Raw genomic sequence first — 17,575 nt, forward strand, 5'->3', positions numbered from 1 at the left:
TGACTGCTCAGTCCCAAAATAATCACACAGAAACTATACTATTTAAAACACTGCTTGTTAGCATATTTCTGGCTAACTCATATCCTAAACTAACCCATCTCCATTAATCTGTGTATCGTCACTTGGCTGTGACTTACTGGGTAAAGTTCCATTCAGTGTCTGTCTCTGGTTGGGGACTACATGGCTTCTCCTTGACTCTGCCCGTCTTTCTCCCAGCATTCAGCTTAGTTTCCCCCACCTACCTCTATTCCCTGCACAGGCCCAAGACAGTTTCTTTATTAACCAATGATATTCACAACATATAGAGGGGAATCCCACATTAGTATTTGCTGGTGATCTTCTGGATTTCATAGGTTCTGTTGTTACATCTCCCTTTTTGCTCTTGGTGTCATTTATTTGGGTTTTCTCTCTCTCTCTCTCTCTCTCTCTCTCTCTCTCTCTCTCTCTCCCTCTCCCTCTCCCTCTCCCTCTCCCTCTCCCTCTTCCTCTCCCTCTCCCTTTCCCTCTCCTTCTCTTGGTTTGTGGGCCTAGAGGATTGTCAGTTTGGCTAACTTTTAAAAAGTTAACCAACATTTTAGTTTTACAGAATTCCATAAAAAGAACATCACCCCCATGACAGCTGTAAGTAATTTTAAAAGATGATGGCCCTTCGCCCAGCAAAGTTTGTCCTCAGGGTTAGAGACATCAATTAGGGGTTTATTATAACTAGTATAGGGTTGGGTTGGGGTGGATATTATGTAGGCTTAGGGATCTCACTAAAAAAAATGAATGGAATAATAGGTAGATTAGTGTGAGCTTACACTAATAATAATAATAGAGTGAATAATTGTGAACTATTTATAGACAATTTACATTGGTATAGATTATTGTATATTGATACAAATTCAAATTATATTTGTTATATTAAATATGCTCCTATTTCTGTTTACAACATTTTTATACCTATGCAAAGTTATTTTGTCATACTGTATGAAAGCATGTTTCTACCTCTGTTTAAGACATTCTGTATATTGATATCATTTTAGGATATATTTATTTAAAGATTGTATTATACATTTCTACCCCTGATCAAGATACTTATACATTGTTTACATTTTGAGGTCATGGCCCTCATTTGCTGCACAGTTGTTTAAATATTGTTTAATATTCTAATATAAAGTCTTAATCTTTAAGTTATAAAGGTATTAAGTATTATAGGTCAATAGTCATCCATGTTGGTCACAGTTATAGTTAGGCTAATCAGGTTCTTTAGATACATAGAAATTGTATTCTGAATAGATAGATAATCTTCAACCACTTCAAAGAACTGTAAAATACATGGCATTTAAATAGTGTAGGAGTCTGTTGACATGAGGCACAATTGCTCCTGTATCACCAATCTATTCCCAAGAGAATGTTGAGCACCAAAGACACTCTACTTGGTGCTGGTTTCCTTCTTGGCAAAACTGGCTTTTGGGCAAGGAACTGCCCGTGCAAACTGACAAAATACACAACATCCATACTGGACAAGCAGGATACAAGAAAAAAGACTGCCAAACCTTGCCATGACAAGGTAAGATGGTTTTGAAAATTTTCTTGCCTCTGAAAATGGTCTGTCAGTTACTCTAGGCCTTAGCTAAAGTTGGTTGCTCCATCAATGCAAATGAGACTTTGGGTGATTGCCCAGTTATCCAGCTGTCTCTGACATTTACTGCACATTTTGGAAGTTGCTTGATTGCACTTCCTGCCTACTCAAGTAATATTATCTCCCTTCTCAGGTCTTCCATGGGATTAAAGACTAGATAGTCATAGTGACTTTCCTGTTATGACTTAACCAAGCCATTTCTAATATAGAACTTAGACTTTTTAGAATAAAATAATTATTAAAACATTTAGCATATGTTTCTTGCTTGATATTATTTATGCTGGTTGTAATTCTAATTTCTATACTTGATATCTGTTCTTATTGTATATAGTTTTATATTGGATTTGGAACTCTCTTATTAAGACAAAAGGGGAAAATAATAGAGAATCTCCAACCAATGGTCTTTGAGAGGCTGGACCAGGTTGGGTACAGCCTTGGGTACCAAAATGATGTGGGCCTGCCCTTTCTCTCTCTCTCTTTCTCTCTCTCACTTTCTCCTCACACCTGGATGCTGGATTCTGTTCCTATTTCCCATTGTGATCTGTGAGTCCCCCCCTTAAAGTAAGAACCCCCTATTATATGCTATTTTGTGCTAGTGTGTGATTACTTTATTCATGTTTACATTCATCCAGTGAATTTCCCATGAGAAACAATTTGATTCTGAGTATTATTCTTCTAGTTCCTATTTCATTCATTTCTTCCCTAATTTTTATTATTTCTTGTCCTTAACTGGGTTTGGGATTGGATTCTTGCATCAAATAGATTTTAAAAGTTGATGATTCTTTATCAGTTAGATGAAAATAATTTCAACTTCAAGCTTTTGGACAAATTTATTGTTTACAAATACATCTCTTGATTGGCAAATAGGTTGGGGTTGTTTAGTTTGTGATTACTCGTGAATGTAATTCTAATGTGTTTATTAACTCAGTATAGAAGATTTTGAGGCTTAGAAGATTTTGAGGCTTAAAATTAGTTACAACTTGCTTATACAATGTTCCCCATGCCTATGAAATGAACGACTATAGAGTTATTCATTTATACACTTAACGACTATAGAGTTAAGTGTAGTCCTCCACATATGTCAACTAGAAATTCATTAACCAATCATGCAAATCTTCTGTATTTGTGCTCTTTTTCCCTATATCAATTATTCAAATAGGCAGATTAAAAACTTCCTCAGGGTTGAGGACACAGCTGTTTTCCTTTTAGATTTTCTCGCTTACTCATATATTGTATTTAACAGTTTGAAATTTTATTTTTGTAGTTCAAGGTTTAATACCAGAAATTGCATAAAAGTTACAATAATATTGTGATGTTATGCTGTTAAGTCCCATCTTTACCATTTGGTAAATGGAATAATTGATTCTTAGAGAGCAAGCTCTTTGGGGGGGGCAGTAATTTTTTTCCTTTTGTTCTTTCTTTTTATTGATTTTTATTGAGCTCTACATTTTTCTCTGCTCCCCTCCCTGACTCTCCTCTCCCCTGTTCAACCCTCCCTCAAAGTCCCCATGCTCCCAATTTACTCAGGAGATCTTGTCTTTTTCTATTTTCCATGTAGATTAGATCTATGTAAGTCACTCTTAGTGACCTCATTGTTGTCTAAGTTCTTTGGGCTTGTGGTTTGTAGATTGGTTTTCTTTGCTTTATGTTTAAAAACCACATATCAGTGAGTACATGTGATAACTGTCTTTCTGTGTCTGGGTTACCTCACTTAAAATAATGTTTTCTAGCTCCATCCATTTTTCTGCTAAATTCAGGATATTATTTTTTTTCTGCTGTTTAGTACTCCATTGTGTAAATGTACCATATTTTCCTTATCCATTCTTTGGTAAAGGAGCATTTAGGTTGTTTCCAGGTTCTGACTATGACAAACAATGCTGCTATGAGCATAGTTGAGCACATGTCCTTGTGGCACAATTGAGCATCTTTGGATATATACCCAAAAGTGGTATTACTGGATCTTGATGACGGTTGTTTCCTAATTTTCTGAGAAATCGCCACACTGACATCCAGAGGGGCTGTACCAGCTTGCGTTTCCACCAGCAATGCAGAAGTGTTCCCTTTTCTCCACAACCTCTCCAGCATAAGTTGTCACCAGTTTTTTTGATCTTGGCCATTGTTACAGGTATACAATGGAATCTCAGAGTTGTTTTGATTTGCATTTCTCTGATGACTAAGGATGTTGAGCATTTCTTTAAGTGTCTTTCAGACATTTTAGATTCCTCTGTTGAGAGTTCTCTGTTTAGGTCTGTACTCCATTTTTTTAATTGGATTATCTGTTCTTTTGATGACCAGTTTCTTGACATCTTTTATATTTTGAAGATCAGACCTCTGTCTAATGTGGGGTTAGTGAAGATCTTTACCCATTCTGCAGGCTGTCATTTTGTCTTGTTAACCATGTCCTTTGCTTTACAGAAGCTTTTCAGTTTCAGGAGGTCCCATCTATTAATTGTTTCTCTCAGTGTCTGTGCTGCTGGGGTTATATTTAGGAAGTGATCAGAGCAAGCTATCTTAATAGTTTATAGCCACCAAGCGATTTAAGTGTATACAGATACACACTACATATGCTCTTAAAATTTCCATAGGCATGTGTAATTAAAGAAAAAAGTCTAAAAAAGCCAAGGTAATAGTGAAAATATCTGAGAATTACTTAATATGTTTTAAATGTATAATTATTGCACTGAACAGAAACTCAGCCATTATATTATATCTCTTACATAGTTTTATTGTTGTTTGTTTTTGGTTTGTTGCCTTTGATTCAACTTTGACCACTGTTAAAATCTGTAAAACAAGCATTGTGTTATTTATGGCTTGCATGTCATATTATTTTCCACTCTTTAGTCTTTTAACTTTCTATATGTTTCTATATGTTCATCATTTAGAATTGCCTGTTTACAAACCAAAGTTTAGTAAAGTTAGTTTTATCGGTTTAATTATATTTGATTTTTGTGGAGTATTTAGTCCTTTTATGTTTAATGCAATCATTTAGTCTATATAGTCTATCTGTCTACCTTATTCTTTCTCTTTTTACATTTTATTCTTTTGAATTGAGTACTTATCATTGTGTTGTCGCCTTTCTTATTAGGCTTATTTGTTTTATATTCTTTTACACTGTTTTGCTGATGAAGGATACAGGATAGATCTATGACCTAACCAAAATATGATATTCATTAATACTCTGTCCCTTCAGGAAAAGTGGGAGAGCATTGGAAGACCTAAACTGCTTTTGTATACCCCATGAATTACATGATATTGATAGCTATCTAACTTTATATAATTTAAATACCTCAAGGATAAATATTAGTGCAGCATTATACAATTTACTGTTTTCTGCATACAGTGTAGTTATGACTTCATTGAAGTTTTATTTCTGTTTGCAATGGCTTTACTTTATAGATTTTTCTCAAGTATCTTTTTCCTGAGAATGGCAATTTCCACTTGTAATTTCACAGACAAATTTAGAGATATCTTTATACTGTCATATTACATAAATTGTCTTGCTATCATTCAGCAATTCTGAAATATTTCTATTAATTATTTTATTGTGCCTCATTTTTGCCTTGTCTTCTTAATAGGCGTCAGCTGTATGTGTATTGTAGATTTGAATCAACCTACCCAAATTGTTTACTTTGATCTCTTTGTTCTTTATTTTTGATGTTTTCTTTCAACCAAAATTCATTACCTATTTCTTTCTTCAGGTCTATATAATCTATCACTAATCCCATTAAATAAATTTTATATATGTTATTTTTTAGTCATAGACTTTTTATTTTTAATTTATTTTAATTTTCATTGTTCTTAGGTCTCTATAAAAATTCTTATTCTTGTCTATCATATTCTCATGTCATATTGCATTGAAAATATTCTCTATGTGATTTTAAAGCTTCCAAAACCTTGTTAACTAAATTCACTTAATGTCTTATCAAATCTACTTATTGGCTATAATTGTCTTGGTTTTCATATATAAATATATATGGCAATGAGAGACTTAAACCTGTGTACAGTGTTATAGTTTCCCAGACAAACTTTGTGAATTTACTAGTGACATTAACTGTCTTGTTTGTCTTAATCCAAATTGAACAAAAATATAAGACAGTACCTTGTTTCTTGATACAACCGTTTCTCTTTCCGGTCCATGCTGTCTTCAATGAGTGTAGGAACAAAGGTGAATAAGAAAGTATAAAAAATAGCATGTAGCATTAGAAGACTCCATATGAGCCAAGAGTATATTCTCAACATTGTTTTTGTTTGTTTGTTTTGCAGATTTTATACTTGTGTCTGAAACAAATTTAAAATGGTATTTATATATCCATGGAAATAATAATAATTTAAATAACAATTTAATCACCTGCTGACAATCTGTATTTTGATGTGCCTTCTATACCATCATACAACTTTTTAAATGAAAAGAATTCCAATCTCATCAGAGCACATACTGTTTACAATTGTTAGCTGCGGGTGGTTCTTGGACAAGCATCATTTTTGAAATTGCTAATACACTAAAGAGCTTTGGGGCTGAAGCATCATTCACCACGACCTGCTTCTGATCTGTAGCTCAAATTCCAATGAAGGAGTCGTCTAAAAATTACACCATCTTGCTTCTAGTTCCTGGCTTTCACACATGGCAGTTAATGTTTCCTTGCACAATCTCTAGTGCCAATTAGTGACAATTACTTCTTGGTGATTTTCTCCATTATCCAGAGTATTTCTCAGTTGTGATTCTATATAAACCAGGCTAGTGTTTTTGAATGTGTGCAGTAGATACACAAGAAAGTGTTTTCTTTCAGCCATAGCATGTAGAATTAGCAAATATTTACAAATGAAATGAATCCTAAAATAAGTCTAGTTAGGCAGTTGTCAAGCTCCAGCTTAGTTACATGAAGTCAGTCTTTGTGTTCTGCAGTCATTGATTGCTTCTGGTGATTTGCTTTCTTTTCTAGGGTATTATATTTTCTTTGTCCTTCATGCAGGCTTCTCCAGTGCTAGGATATCTTTAGAATGCAGAAAAATTTGCATTTAAAATGTATTAGCCTAGAATTCAATATCTAATTATAGGTAGATAATTTATATGTAGCTTAAAATATATGTGTATAAAAATATTAAAACAATTCAAATATGTTTTCTGTAACTTTTGGGATAAGTTTTCTTATAAAAAGACTTTTCGTGTATTTTATTATTTTTAAAGTATAGGCTATAAAGTTGGTACTTTAAAACTTAATATTCAACAATTTTAAAATGCCATTTCAATTGAAAACACCAAAAGAAAGATTTACAAAGTATTACCATTTTCTGCAGATAATACCTATTTGATGAACAACACCCAAAATGCAGGAAAATTGACTTAATATTGTAGCCAAAGAACAGAGTGAATTTTATATGTTATGCCATGAACTTTTAAACTGAGAAGACATTTTTCACTTTAGAACATCAACAAAGAATAACAAAGAGCTATTGCAAACTCTGAGTGGGGTAGAACTGCATTTCTGTACTGTGGTGCAGTTTAATTGACTAGTCCTCAAATTCTCGTGAGAAGGTTCATATGTCCTGTTTCTTATTTACAGTTTTTCATTGTTAAAGAAACACAAAGAAGTAACTTTAAGGAAGTTATCATTGAATTTTCAAAGCTCATTTTAAGTGTTCGATTTAAATTTTAAAAATGATAATTCACAGACATGGTCACTTGGACCTGCGCTTAGGTTATTAATACAGTCCTAAGGAGTGATATCTTTATTTTCTAAGAAATGAACTCCCAAGAATGTTGCTGATATCCAAAGTGGTTTGCTATCTTCCAGCTAAGTTTTCAGGCTAAAAGGTTTTTTCGTTCATTTGTTTTTGATGTAGCCAAGAAGCATTCCCACATGTCCTGGGCCATTGCAAGATACCAAGGTAGACACATTAATCTTTCATCTCTAGTCAATATAGTGTTTCAAGATTTTGACTATCATCCCCCTGGTGCCTATATTTTAACTAAACACTAGCGTAACAACATATAGTGGTGGTTCTTAGAGACTATGGATGCAGGGCTGCTGTTGACGTCGGATTATCATTGGTGGACTACTCTGACTTTCCCATAGTGTATAGGTAGCATCAGAACTGTATTCAGTAATGACCCCAAGTAAATTCTAAGACATGCTTAGCTGGAATTAAATTTGGGACTCGATATTTTACATTGTCTTCATTAGTTTTCCCAATATTCCTCAGATGTGCTGGCTTGATGATGATGAGATTTCACTCTAGGAATCTCAAGTAAACAATCAGATCTTTGTTTCTTGCTGTACACGTTCATAGACATCTTGTTAAAAATGCATTGACATAATTTTTAGGCCCAAATAGATAAATATCAACAAATATGTGGCTATATTGTGTATTCCTGCATATATATATATATGAATATTTATTGTGACAGGTATATAATATCTGCCTATAATTTCAAATTATAAGTAGATTTATTAGGATTTAGAATTGGGGAAGTATGAACTTCTTTGGGTTGACGTGGAAATGCATGTAACATATAACAAGCTATAACCAGTCCAGACTCAATGTGTTGCATTTGTAGCTACTGTGTAAGTTTTTTGTCACTATGACAAGACACCTAAGAAAAACAGCTTAAAGGAAGGAATGTGTATTCTGATTCATGGTTTTAGCTCAAGGTCACAATAGACTTCTACTGAAGCAGAACACAGCAGAGAGAGTGTGATGTTTGTGGTAGAAAAAAACTGTTCCTCTCATTGAAAAAAGGGGAGAGAAGGAAGAAAGAAAAGAGAGGGGGGAGAGAAGGAAGAGGAGAGAGAGAGGAGAGAGAGAGAGAGAGGGAGAGAGAGAGAGAGCATGGAGGTAATAACTACCCTTCAAAGGTGTAGTCCCAATGAGTCTCTTCCTCCAATGAGTTCCACACTTCTAATAGCCCATTTAGCTATTGAATAGTCTGTCTAGTAACATTCAATAAAACTGCCAAGTAATGACTAAACCCTCAACACATTAACCATTTGGGGGATGCATCTTATTTAAACTGTAAGAAAAAAGACAGATAAGTAGATCATAGATAGTGTACCAATTATGATAGCATATTGTTTGCACATGGTTATGAAAATATCCTGATTCCCACTTAAATCTCTCGGAAAATCTCCAATGTAAGTGTGGTTGTTGCCGCTTTTATAAGCAACCTGAGATTCCATTGGTTAATTCACGTCAGTTACTGTTTCTTAGTAACGGAGCTTGCACTCATTCATTATTTGGAATCTTAATATGGTCTAGGGACTCAAAATACAGAAAAGGAACTGACAATGTCCCTTTCTCCATGGAGTTTGCATTGCAGTGAGAGAAATCTGACAGCACATAAGTGAACAGATCTACCAGTTGGCTTCTGTTTTTGGTAAATCTATGAAGAAAATATAGCAGAAGAAACCAGTAGGTTGCTTGCTGTAGGGTGCAGATTTAAAATGATGGCTCTGGACCATGTGGGATGAGTGGCTTATTCAGCAGAAGATAGGACGTCTGCTGTGAGCAGATGATGTTTACTGCAGGCCAAATGAGAGCTGAGAATAGATTGTTTTAGGGCTCAGACTGTGGAATGGATCAGTGGGAAAGGTTTGGCTTTGGAATCAATGGCAGAGCCAATAAACTAGAACCGAGGTAAAGAAAAGACAATCACACGGTCTTTGTGATGTCACTCTCTCCCTTCCCTCTTTCCTTTCTATCCTTTATGGTACTTATTCTTTTCTTGTGTGAGATAGGATCTTATGTAGCCTAGGGAAATCTTGAACTTACTACATAGCCGAGGTTGGTCCTAAACTCCTACCCCTCTAGCTTCTATCACTGAAGTTCTAGAATTGCATGGCTGCACCACTATGTTTGGTCACGGTTCCAGGTTCTAAATTCATGTCTGGTTTTGTCCCTATCAGTTTTACTACTTGGGACAGGAAATACGTTGTCCATTTCTTCATTTGTAAAACTTGAGGAGACACCAATGGTGTCAAACTTAGAAAATTGCTACAAAGTGTGTGTGTGTGTGTGTGTGTGTGTGTGTGTGTGTGTGTGTGTGTGATCTCTGCACATGTGCTCACATGATCACATTTGGTAACAAGAACTACATCATCTTTTGTGTACTTATTACCTGTTTTTTTTTTTTTTTTTTTTTTTTTGAGAAGAGGAAGAAAACCTTTTAATCATAGCAGGGTTCTATTTTTTTTTGCGGGGGCATGGGGGGCTGCTGTCCAGCTCCAAATTATTTTTTTTTTCCATATTTTCTTTTTTTTTTTTTTTATAGTAAATTTTATTTAATTATAAAAGTTTCCAATTCCGCCCCCCCTCCCAACACCCTCCCACTCCCCCCACTCCCCCCACTCCCCCCCTCCTTCCCCTCCGTCCCCCAGGGCAGTCAGGGTTTCCTGCCCTGTGGGAAGCTCCAGCTCCCTCCCCCTCCCTCCAGGTCCAGGAAGGCTAGCATCCAAACAGACTGGATCCCCAAAATCCAGCATATGCAGAGGAAACAGGTCCCAGTGTCATAGTCAATGGCTTTTCAGAAAGACCCCGGGCCAGCCACAGTCAGAGAATCCGGCCAAATTCCGAGAATCTGTCTAGATCACGTCCTCGTTCAGTCCCAGTCCGGCTGGCCCTGGTAAACTCTCATCAGATCCGTTCCCTTGTATCAGTGGGTGATAGCATCCCTCGCAGTACTGATTTCGTTTTTCATGTTCCTCCTCCTTCCGCTCCCCCTCCGGACCTCGGGGGGCTCAATCCGGTCCTCCAATGTGGGCCTCCGACTGCATAGCCGTCCTTCGCCAGAGGAAGGATCTATGATGATAAGCAAAATATACATCAGTATGGTCATGGGCCACGGCCGATTCAGGCACCCTCTCCTCTGTCCAGAGAGCAATCTGGGGGATTTCTCCTTGGACCTGGGATCCCATATATAATCAAGTCTCCTGTAAACCCTAAAATGGCTCCCTTAGTTGAAATATATTGTTCCCTGATCCCATATTCATCCTACCTCCCTCCCCCCCCCCATCCCCGGCCACCAAGCTTTCCCCGTTCCTCCCCTACTCCCTTCTCTCTAGTCCTCTCCCCCTCCATCGACCCTCCCACCCCCCCATGCACCCGAGGTTACCTGGGACTCATGTATATTTCCTACCTCCTGGTGGATAGCTAAATAATCTTCATCAGGTTCATCTTCTTATTTAGCTTCACTAGGATCACGAATAATAGGCTCAAAGACCTTTAATTATGGTTAGAATCCACTTATGAGTGAATACATACCGTGTTCCTCTTTTTGGGTCTGGCTTACCTCACTCAGTAAAGCGTTTTCTATTTCCATCCATTTGCATGCAAAATTCAAGATGTCATTGTTTTTTACCGCCGAGTAAAACTCTAATGTATATATGTTCCACACCTTTTTTAACCATTCTTCTATTGAGGGGCACCTAGGTTGTTTCCATGATCTGGCTATTACAAATAGTGCAGCTATGAACATAGTTGAACAAATGCTTTTGTAGTATGTTAGGGAATCTTTAGGGCAGTCCTGTTTTTTTTTTTTTAAAAAAAAAGAAACTGGGTGCAACTGACACTTCTAGATTTAAGGCTCACATTTTCGAGGGTGAGATAGATTGAAGGAAGATCAGATGGGCAAAAAAGAGCACAGCAGAAGTTAAGAGACACATATAAGAGTCACCAAGTTTGAGATGTCTACCAAGGGAACAGAGATGAGGAAATCTGCCGTTCACAGGGGAGATCAGAACTAAGGAGAGGTTTACTCACATTTATACTATTCCCACTCTGACTGTAGGATCAGCGCACGCACCTAGGGTGACAATGTAAGGAGAGAGAGGGTGGGGGGTGAAAACCCCACCCCCACAGGGAGGAGAGAGCCAGGAAACAGTTCCAGTGCACATCTGGTTTTGACATCGTGCTGCCTATGTCGCTGGAGAGCAGCCAGAGTGCATGCTTCAGACATGAAAGCCTCTTTATACATCACTAGTGGTGAGGGTCTGTGGCTTCCGGCCTGGACCCTGATGACAGGAATTTCCCACTGATGCTTAACAGTAGCACAAAGAGACTGTGGTATTAGTCAGCCCCCTCCTGTTTACCATGAGATGGTTTTAGTGCCGCCAGAGTCAGACGCCCCAAATGCTGCATCAAGCCCTTCAAACTGCATCCTGTATCCTCTCCTGTGCTTCAAAGTGTGGGCAGCTCCAATTCACAGACACACTTGGATTCAAAATCTAGAGCTGGGAAGCACTAGATCCATAAGACGCTGTGCCATTCAGGAGGAGCTGGTTCCTAGTTAGCCCTCAAAGGTGCAGCTAACCCACAGGGATATGAAATAGAAGCACAGAGAGTTCAGACCCTAAACCATGGAGCAAAGGGCTTGTGGGACGGTTGCATGGATTTCTTCCTTTTAAAAAAAATTATTAGATTTTTAAAAAACAATACCAATCCAAGTTCCCACTACCTCCCCTCTTCCCATTTCCTCCACACACCCTCCCAGCCCACCCCCATCTAATCCTCAGAAAGGATAAGGCACATTGCCTTGTGGAAGGGGAAGGTCCAAGGCCCTCCCTACTATATCTAGGCTGAGCAAGGGATACATCCAAAGAGAATAGGATCCCAAAAGCCAGTACATACAGTAGGTTGGCAGCTGCAGGGCTGGGGCATGGATTTCTTAAAATACAAGGAGCATGTTTTCTATTCCTTTTCAGACAGAGCAGAGTAAAGACTAGTAGTTTCCTACTGGGTATAAGAGGCAGGCGAAGAAAGCAGTCCTTGGTAAATTATCTACCCATAAAGAAGTTGGTGAATGTGGAACACAGGGGTAGATCAAGAAAAACAATGTGGAGACAGCTAGGGCTGGGAGACAACTCAGCGGTTTAGAGTATTTGCTGTGTGAGTGCGAGGGTCTGAGCTCAGACCTCCAGCCCCCAAGCAATAGCTCACATCTGTAGTCTCAGTTCTCCTACTACGAGACAGGAGGTAGAAACAGGAGGATCCCTGCAAGTCTGTGAGCCAGGTAGGCATTCTCAGCTGCAAACAACGAGACCCTGTCTCAAACAAGATAAAAGCCACAGACCAACACATGAGGACATCCTCTGACTACTTCTGCTACTACGTAAACACACACACACACAGACACACACACACACACACAGAATGAGGATTTGTAATTTCATTTTTGTTCTGTCTGACTAGAAATCTTCTGCAAAATCCCCACAAAAATAAGCATTCCTACCTATCAGAAGGCCAGTGAAAATTTTTGAGAATGTGGACAATTGGGAATTGTGCAGACTCACTGAATGGGAATGGTTCAAATAATTTCACCTGTAGGTTCACCCTTAAGTCACTCCACAATTGGATGATGCACAATAAAGTGCATTCCTGTGTGTATGCACATGTATGTATGTGTGCACATATGTGCGTGCATGCATGTACGTGTATATGTGTGTGCATGTATGTGTGTGCATGCGTGCGGTGTGTGTGCATGTGTGTGTGCAAGCATGCGTGTATTTTGGAAACTACTCCAGTTCAACTCCATACATTGCTCCTGAGGAAATGTGCTTTACTTCCTCTTTGTCCACATCCAAATCTCCTATTTTATCTGTTTTTGTAAGTGCCATAATCATCAGATTAACATTATTGTGTGCTTAATAGAGGCTGTCTAGTTTAAACTTTGTTCTCTCAATAGAAAGGCTTGATGTAACATTTTTCTGTCTTGGTATGTTATCTAACACATCAATGTTTTGATATTCAGATTTTAATGAATTTTCTATAGCTATTCTTTTGTTAATGGATTCATTTTATAAGCATAAAGGTTTCACAGTCCAAACGCACAACACCCCCACATATGAGGGCTGTGATTCCTTGGCTTTCAATGAGACTGGCAGGGAAACTGCTCCAAGGACTAGTCAGTGACATTTCACTACAGGCTTCTAAAGTCTGCTCTTAAAACACTTCTGGTCCAGGTATGGTGGAGCATATCTGTATTTCCAACACCCAGGAGGCTAATGGAGAAGGATAGTGAGTTTGTAGCCAGGCTGAAGTACTTTTTAAGATCCTGTGCCCCCCAAATAGAAAACAGCTTAAAGCCCTAAGTCATCCACAAATGGAAGGAGGACATAAGAGAGGGCAAAAGGATGGGAAAAGACGCCTTCAGCATTATTTCAGGTAGTTCTCTGTTCCCAGGGTTTACAGAGTTGACACTGGAATCCAAGAATAGCCTCAGAACATTTTGTGGAATAATTTACTGTTCTGTGAAGGGTTTTATAATGAGATCTTTTGCCCAGATTATCTTTGAAGAATTCCTAGACCCCCTCAGATGTACCTTCCACAGGCTATCACACATGTCTGAGACGTTTACTAATTCTGGAATAGAATGGTTGCTTTAAAATGATAACAGAATTTATTATCTGAAATATGAACTAGACATATGTGATTCATTATGAGGGACATTATTTAACCTTTGTTGGGATTACTGAAGCAAGGTAAGCATATTCTAACTAGTTAGGCAAATAGAACAATATATATATGACTAATTAGTATTAGTGGTTTATATTGAAAATCCATCCACACAAACCCTGCTGTGTTCTCAGACATAGATACTGCTTGCTCATTAAAGTTTAAATTCTTTATCATAGTTTTCTTCTTTTCAAAGAAGAAAACTGAATGTATGCATCTGTGATGGTCATGCATATGTGTAGGCATGTCTGCGTGTGTATGGATGCATAAAAATGTGCATGTGTTTGTTGAGGCCTGAGGTTGATATCTGGAATCTTTCTTCCTCATTCTTCCACCTGATTCTTTGAGTCAGTCCTCTCAATCAAACCCAGAGTTCAATGATATGGGTGATCTCCCTAGCCATCTTTCTCTAGGCTCCTTTTCTCTGTCTTGGAGCTGGAATTGTAGGTAGGCCTCTACACCCACCCAGCAGCTACATGGATTCTAGGGATATGAATTCTGGTTCTCATGCTAGAGCAACAAATACTTTGGCCATAGATCTACCTCCCAGCTTAAATTCTTAATTATAAATATGCCAGATGTACAGAAAACCATCTAAATTGCTGTTCATCTATTCACCAAATGTTTGTTGACGTGATAGCCAGTAATAATTGACACAGGAAAAGAACGATGCTGGGAAGGTGTTTGGGAGGGCTGCCGGGCGAGGGCACAATTGAGAGAAGGAGCCATGAAGGTATCTGGGATCCGGCTGTGAGCACAGTGTGTGTCTGTGTGTGTGCAGCCTCTCCCTTCCTCTCTCTGCCTCCTTAGAGTCCAATCTTCTTACCATGACTTTCTTCCATTGACTTCTAATTTATGCTAGTTCTGGATTGTGGTTTTTCTTTCTTCTGATTTATTTCATCCAAACCTTACATTTCCTTGCACCATAGTTGATACCATTAACTTTGCCCCATAACTGCAACTCTGGCTCATTTTAAATATTCTCTCATTCCCATGAGCTTTTGTCTCTGCTACTTATTTAAGTGATTATCTTAAGTACCTTCATTGTGAGATATAGGAAGAAAAGCTACTATTGTCCTTAATAACATCATCATCATCAATTTTCTAATTCCATGTCTTCTCTCTAGAGGATGTTGCTGATTTAAAAAGATTCATCAATACCTTTGAGACTCTTTTGTAGTTATGGTCACTAATTTCAATTTAAAGGCTCAGTGTGAAAAAGAAAAGGAAGTATTGCTAGGTAATTGTCAGACACAGTGTTTATACATAGCTGTCAGCTCAAAGTCACCTGGGTTGCCACAGTTACCTGATCTCCTAGATTTTGTTGACCGGGTCAATGACCATGAGAAGTGAATTAAAACCTGCTGCGACTCTGGCTAGGTGGCGTTCGCCTTGCAACGCTGTACATCTGGGCTTTGAGGTTTGCCTGGCAGGTGAGTGTAATGAGTTCTTAATTGTTGTCTTCCTAAAACTTACTACTTTCATTTCTGCTGTGAACTTTAATATTGCAGCGATGCTATTTAAACAATTTTCTGATACTCAATGCTGCCATCCCAGTTAGTGTCCCTGCTGTATCGCTTTGTAGCCTTCTTCCTTTTACCAAACCCATAAGCACATATTTCTATGCATCATGTTTTTGTTTTTGTTTTAAAACTTCACTTTCTTCCTTTGTATATACTGAATAGGTTGAGTGTTTTAATTTATTTATCTTATTGACTTAGAGATTAGACATTTAACTTCTCTGGCCTTATATTTTCAACATTTACACTCGAATTTAAATTAAAAACAGCTTTGTTTATTTGCATGTGTTGAATATTATTATCATGCCCCAGTATAATGTAATCTATACTTTTTCAAATATTGAATGCCTTATTGTTTAACTCTTTATATTTCTTTTGAATTTAAGAAAAGCACTTAAGGTTTTTATATATGAATATTACATATAAAGTTGTCAAACTATACAAATTCAATGCAGAAAAGGCATTTATTAATCAGGTTTCTCCCTCCCTGCTTCCCTCTCTCCTTCTCTCCCTCTTTCACCCATCCTCTAAACATCCTTAGGCTTGTTTTTTGGTATCTAGTTCTGATGAAAGCAAAGTTAATAGGGATTTCTCTCTTTCTCTAAGATGTGCCAGTGTGGGTGTGTCCTCTTCCTTGCTTGCTTCCCCACCTCATTTATCCAGACAAGATCTTTCAGTGAACCTGGAACTCCCCATTTCAACTAGACCAGCTGGCCCATGAGCCCCTGGGAACCACTTATTCCTGTCCTCCTGTGGCAGGGGGTTGCCGATGTGTGACATCATCCCTGGTTTTGATGTGGTGCTGAGATCCAAACTCAGGTCCCCACGTTTGCTCAGCAGACTCTTCAGCCACCGAACCATCTCCCTGCCATCTCCCTGGGCCATGGGTCATTTTTCAGTGAGCTATCTGCTCTTCATACTATGGTATCGTTGTCTCTACCCTAGCCCTGCCTTGTTTATAAACCCGAGCTGTTATCTTTAAGCGCTTTAAACTAGGCACACATATTTTCCACCACTGCTCAGCCTTGCTTCCGACACTGTTTGTCCTTTTTTTTGTATCACGTTCTTGCTTGGAAGCTTGTTGGTAGTAAATACTTTCAAGGTTTAGGCCTAAAAATAACTTTATTTAGCCCTCGATCTTGAATAACACTTTAATGGGGCATAGAATTATCTTTCAATACTTCGAGGGTGACACTGTCTTGCCATTGGCCTCTGCTGCTGCTGATAAAGTCCTTCTGTGTGGCCAACTGCCACGACTGTGGCGCTGTGTCATTTCTGACTTTGTATTGGAGGAGTCGGTGAAGGAGGAAATGAATAAAAACAGAGCCTTGAGCAGCACAGTACAGGTGTGCGTTTGGAAGGGGTTGAGGAAAAGCCCGGGGTAGAAAAAGGCTCAGAGAGAAGCTCAGCCCAAAGTCCCAACCCAGCTCGTAGGTTCCCCAAGGAGAACGGCCCGAATAGATGATGAATTTGACACTGAGCAGGTAGTACTGCACACAGCATCCATCACGCCTTGGGCATGGGCGCCATGTTGGATCCCAGGCCAGAGGCTGTTGCCATACTGAGTGTCTTGGTACCACTCACCTAAGCAGAGAACTAGGGCATCCGTGCTCATCTTTCCCAAGTTCATCTTCATGTACACATCTGGATTTGTACTCTGTTTTCTCTCCGACATTACTTCATCAAATCCAGTTAGGTTTCATCCACACTTTGTATGAAAATTTCATCTCCCACCCCTTCTCACTTTTGTGAATCTTTCCTGGACACGGATTGGATGGTCCGATCGCATCCATTTCTCTCGTCACCACGCTGTAGCTTGTTCGGTGTGTACCCTTTACTGCGAGAGTTTCTGCACAGTGAGCCTGCAAGCTACATCTAAACTGTTCTGACCTACACTTGGCTTTTTTTCTCTTCAACTGCGATATACCTCATGTCTAGATGATGTTTGGTTTTTTAAAATCTGCTCAGTCCTATTCCAGATTGCCAT

At 38.5% G+C, this 17,575-nt stretch overlaps 1 protein-coding gene across 3 annotated transcripts in view; it reads left to right on the top strand.

Moving 5' to 3' along the window:
- Positions 1–17,575, top strand: part of Pde7b (phosphodiesterase 7B) — a 319,484-nt gene that overhangs the window by 13,844 nt on the left and 288,065 nt on the right. The window contains exon 1 of one of the 3 annotated variants that reach the window (XM_087911509.1): positions 5,886–5,921. The exons of the other annotated variants lie outside the window; for them this stretch is intronic. Within the exon in view, the coding sequence (XP_087767635.1) occupies positions 5,919–5,921 (3 nt within the window). The 5' untranslated portion in view covers positions 5,886–5,918. Of the gene's footprint in view, positions 1–5,885; positions 5,922–17,575 lie in introns of those variants that run through there. 3 annotated transcript variants of the gene reach the window in all.

The sequence above is a fragment of the Myodes glareolus genome, chromosome 1, assembly GCF_982192425.1.
Source record: "Myodes glareolus chromosome 1, mMyoGla1.1, whole genome shotgun sequence".
Taxonomy (NCBI): Eukaryota; Metazoa; Chordata; class Mammalia; order Rodentia; family Cricetidae; genus Myodes; species Myodes glareolus.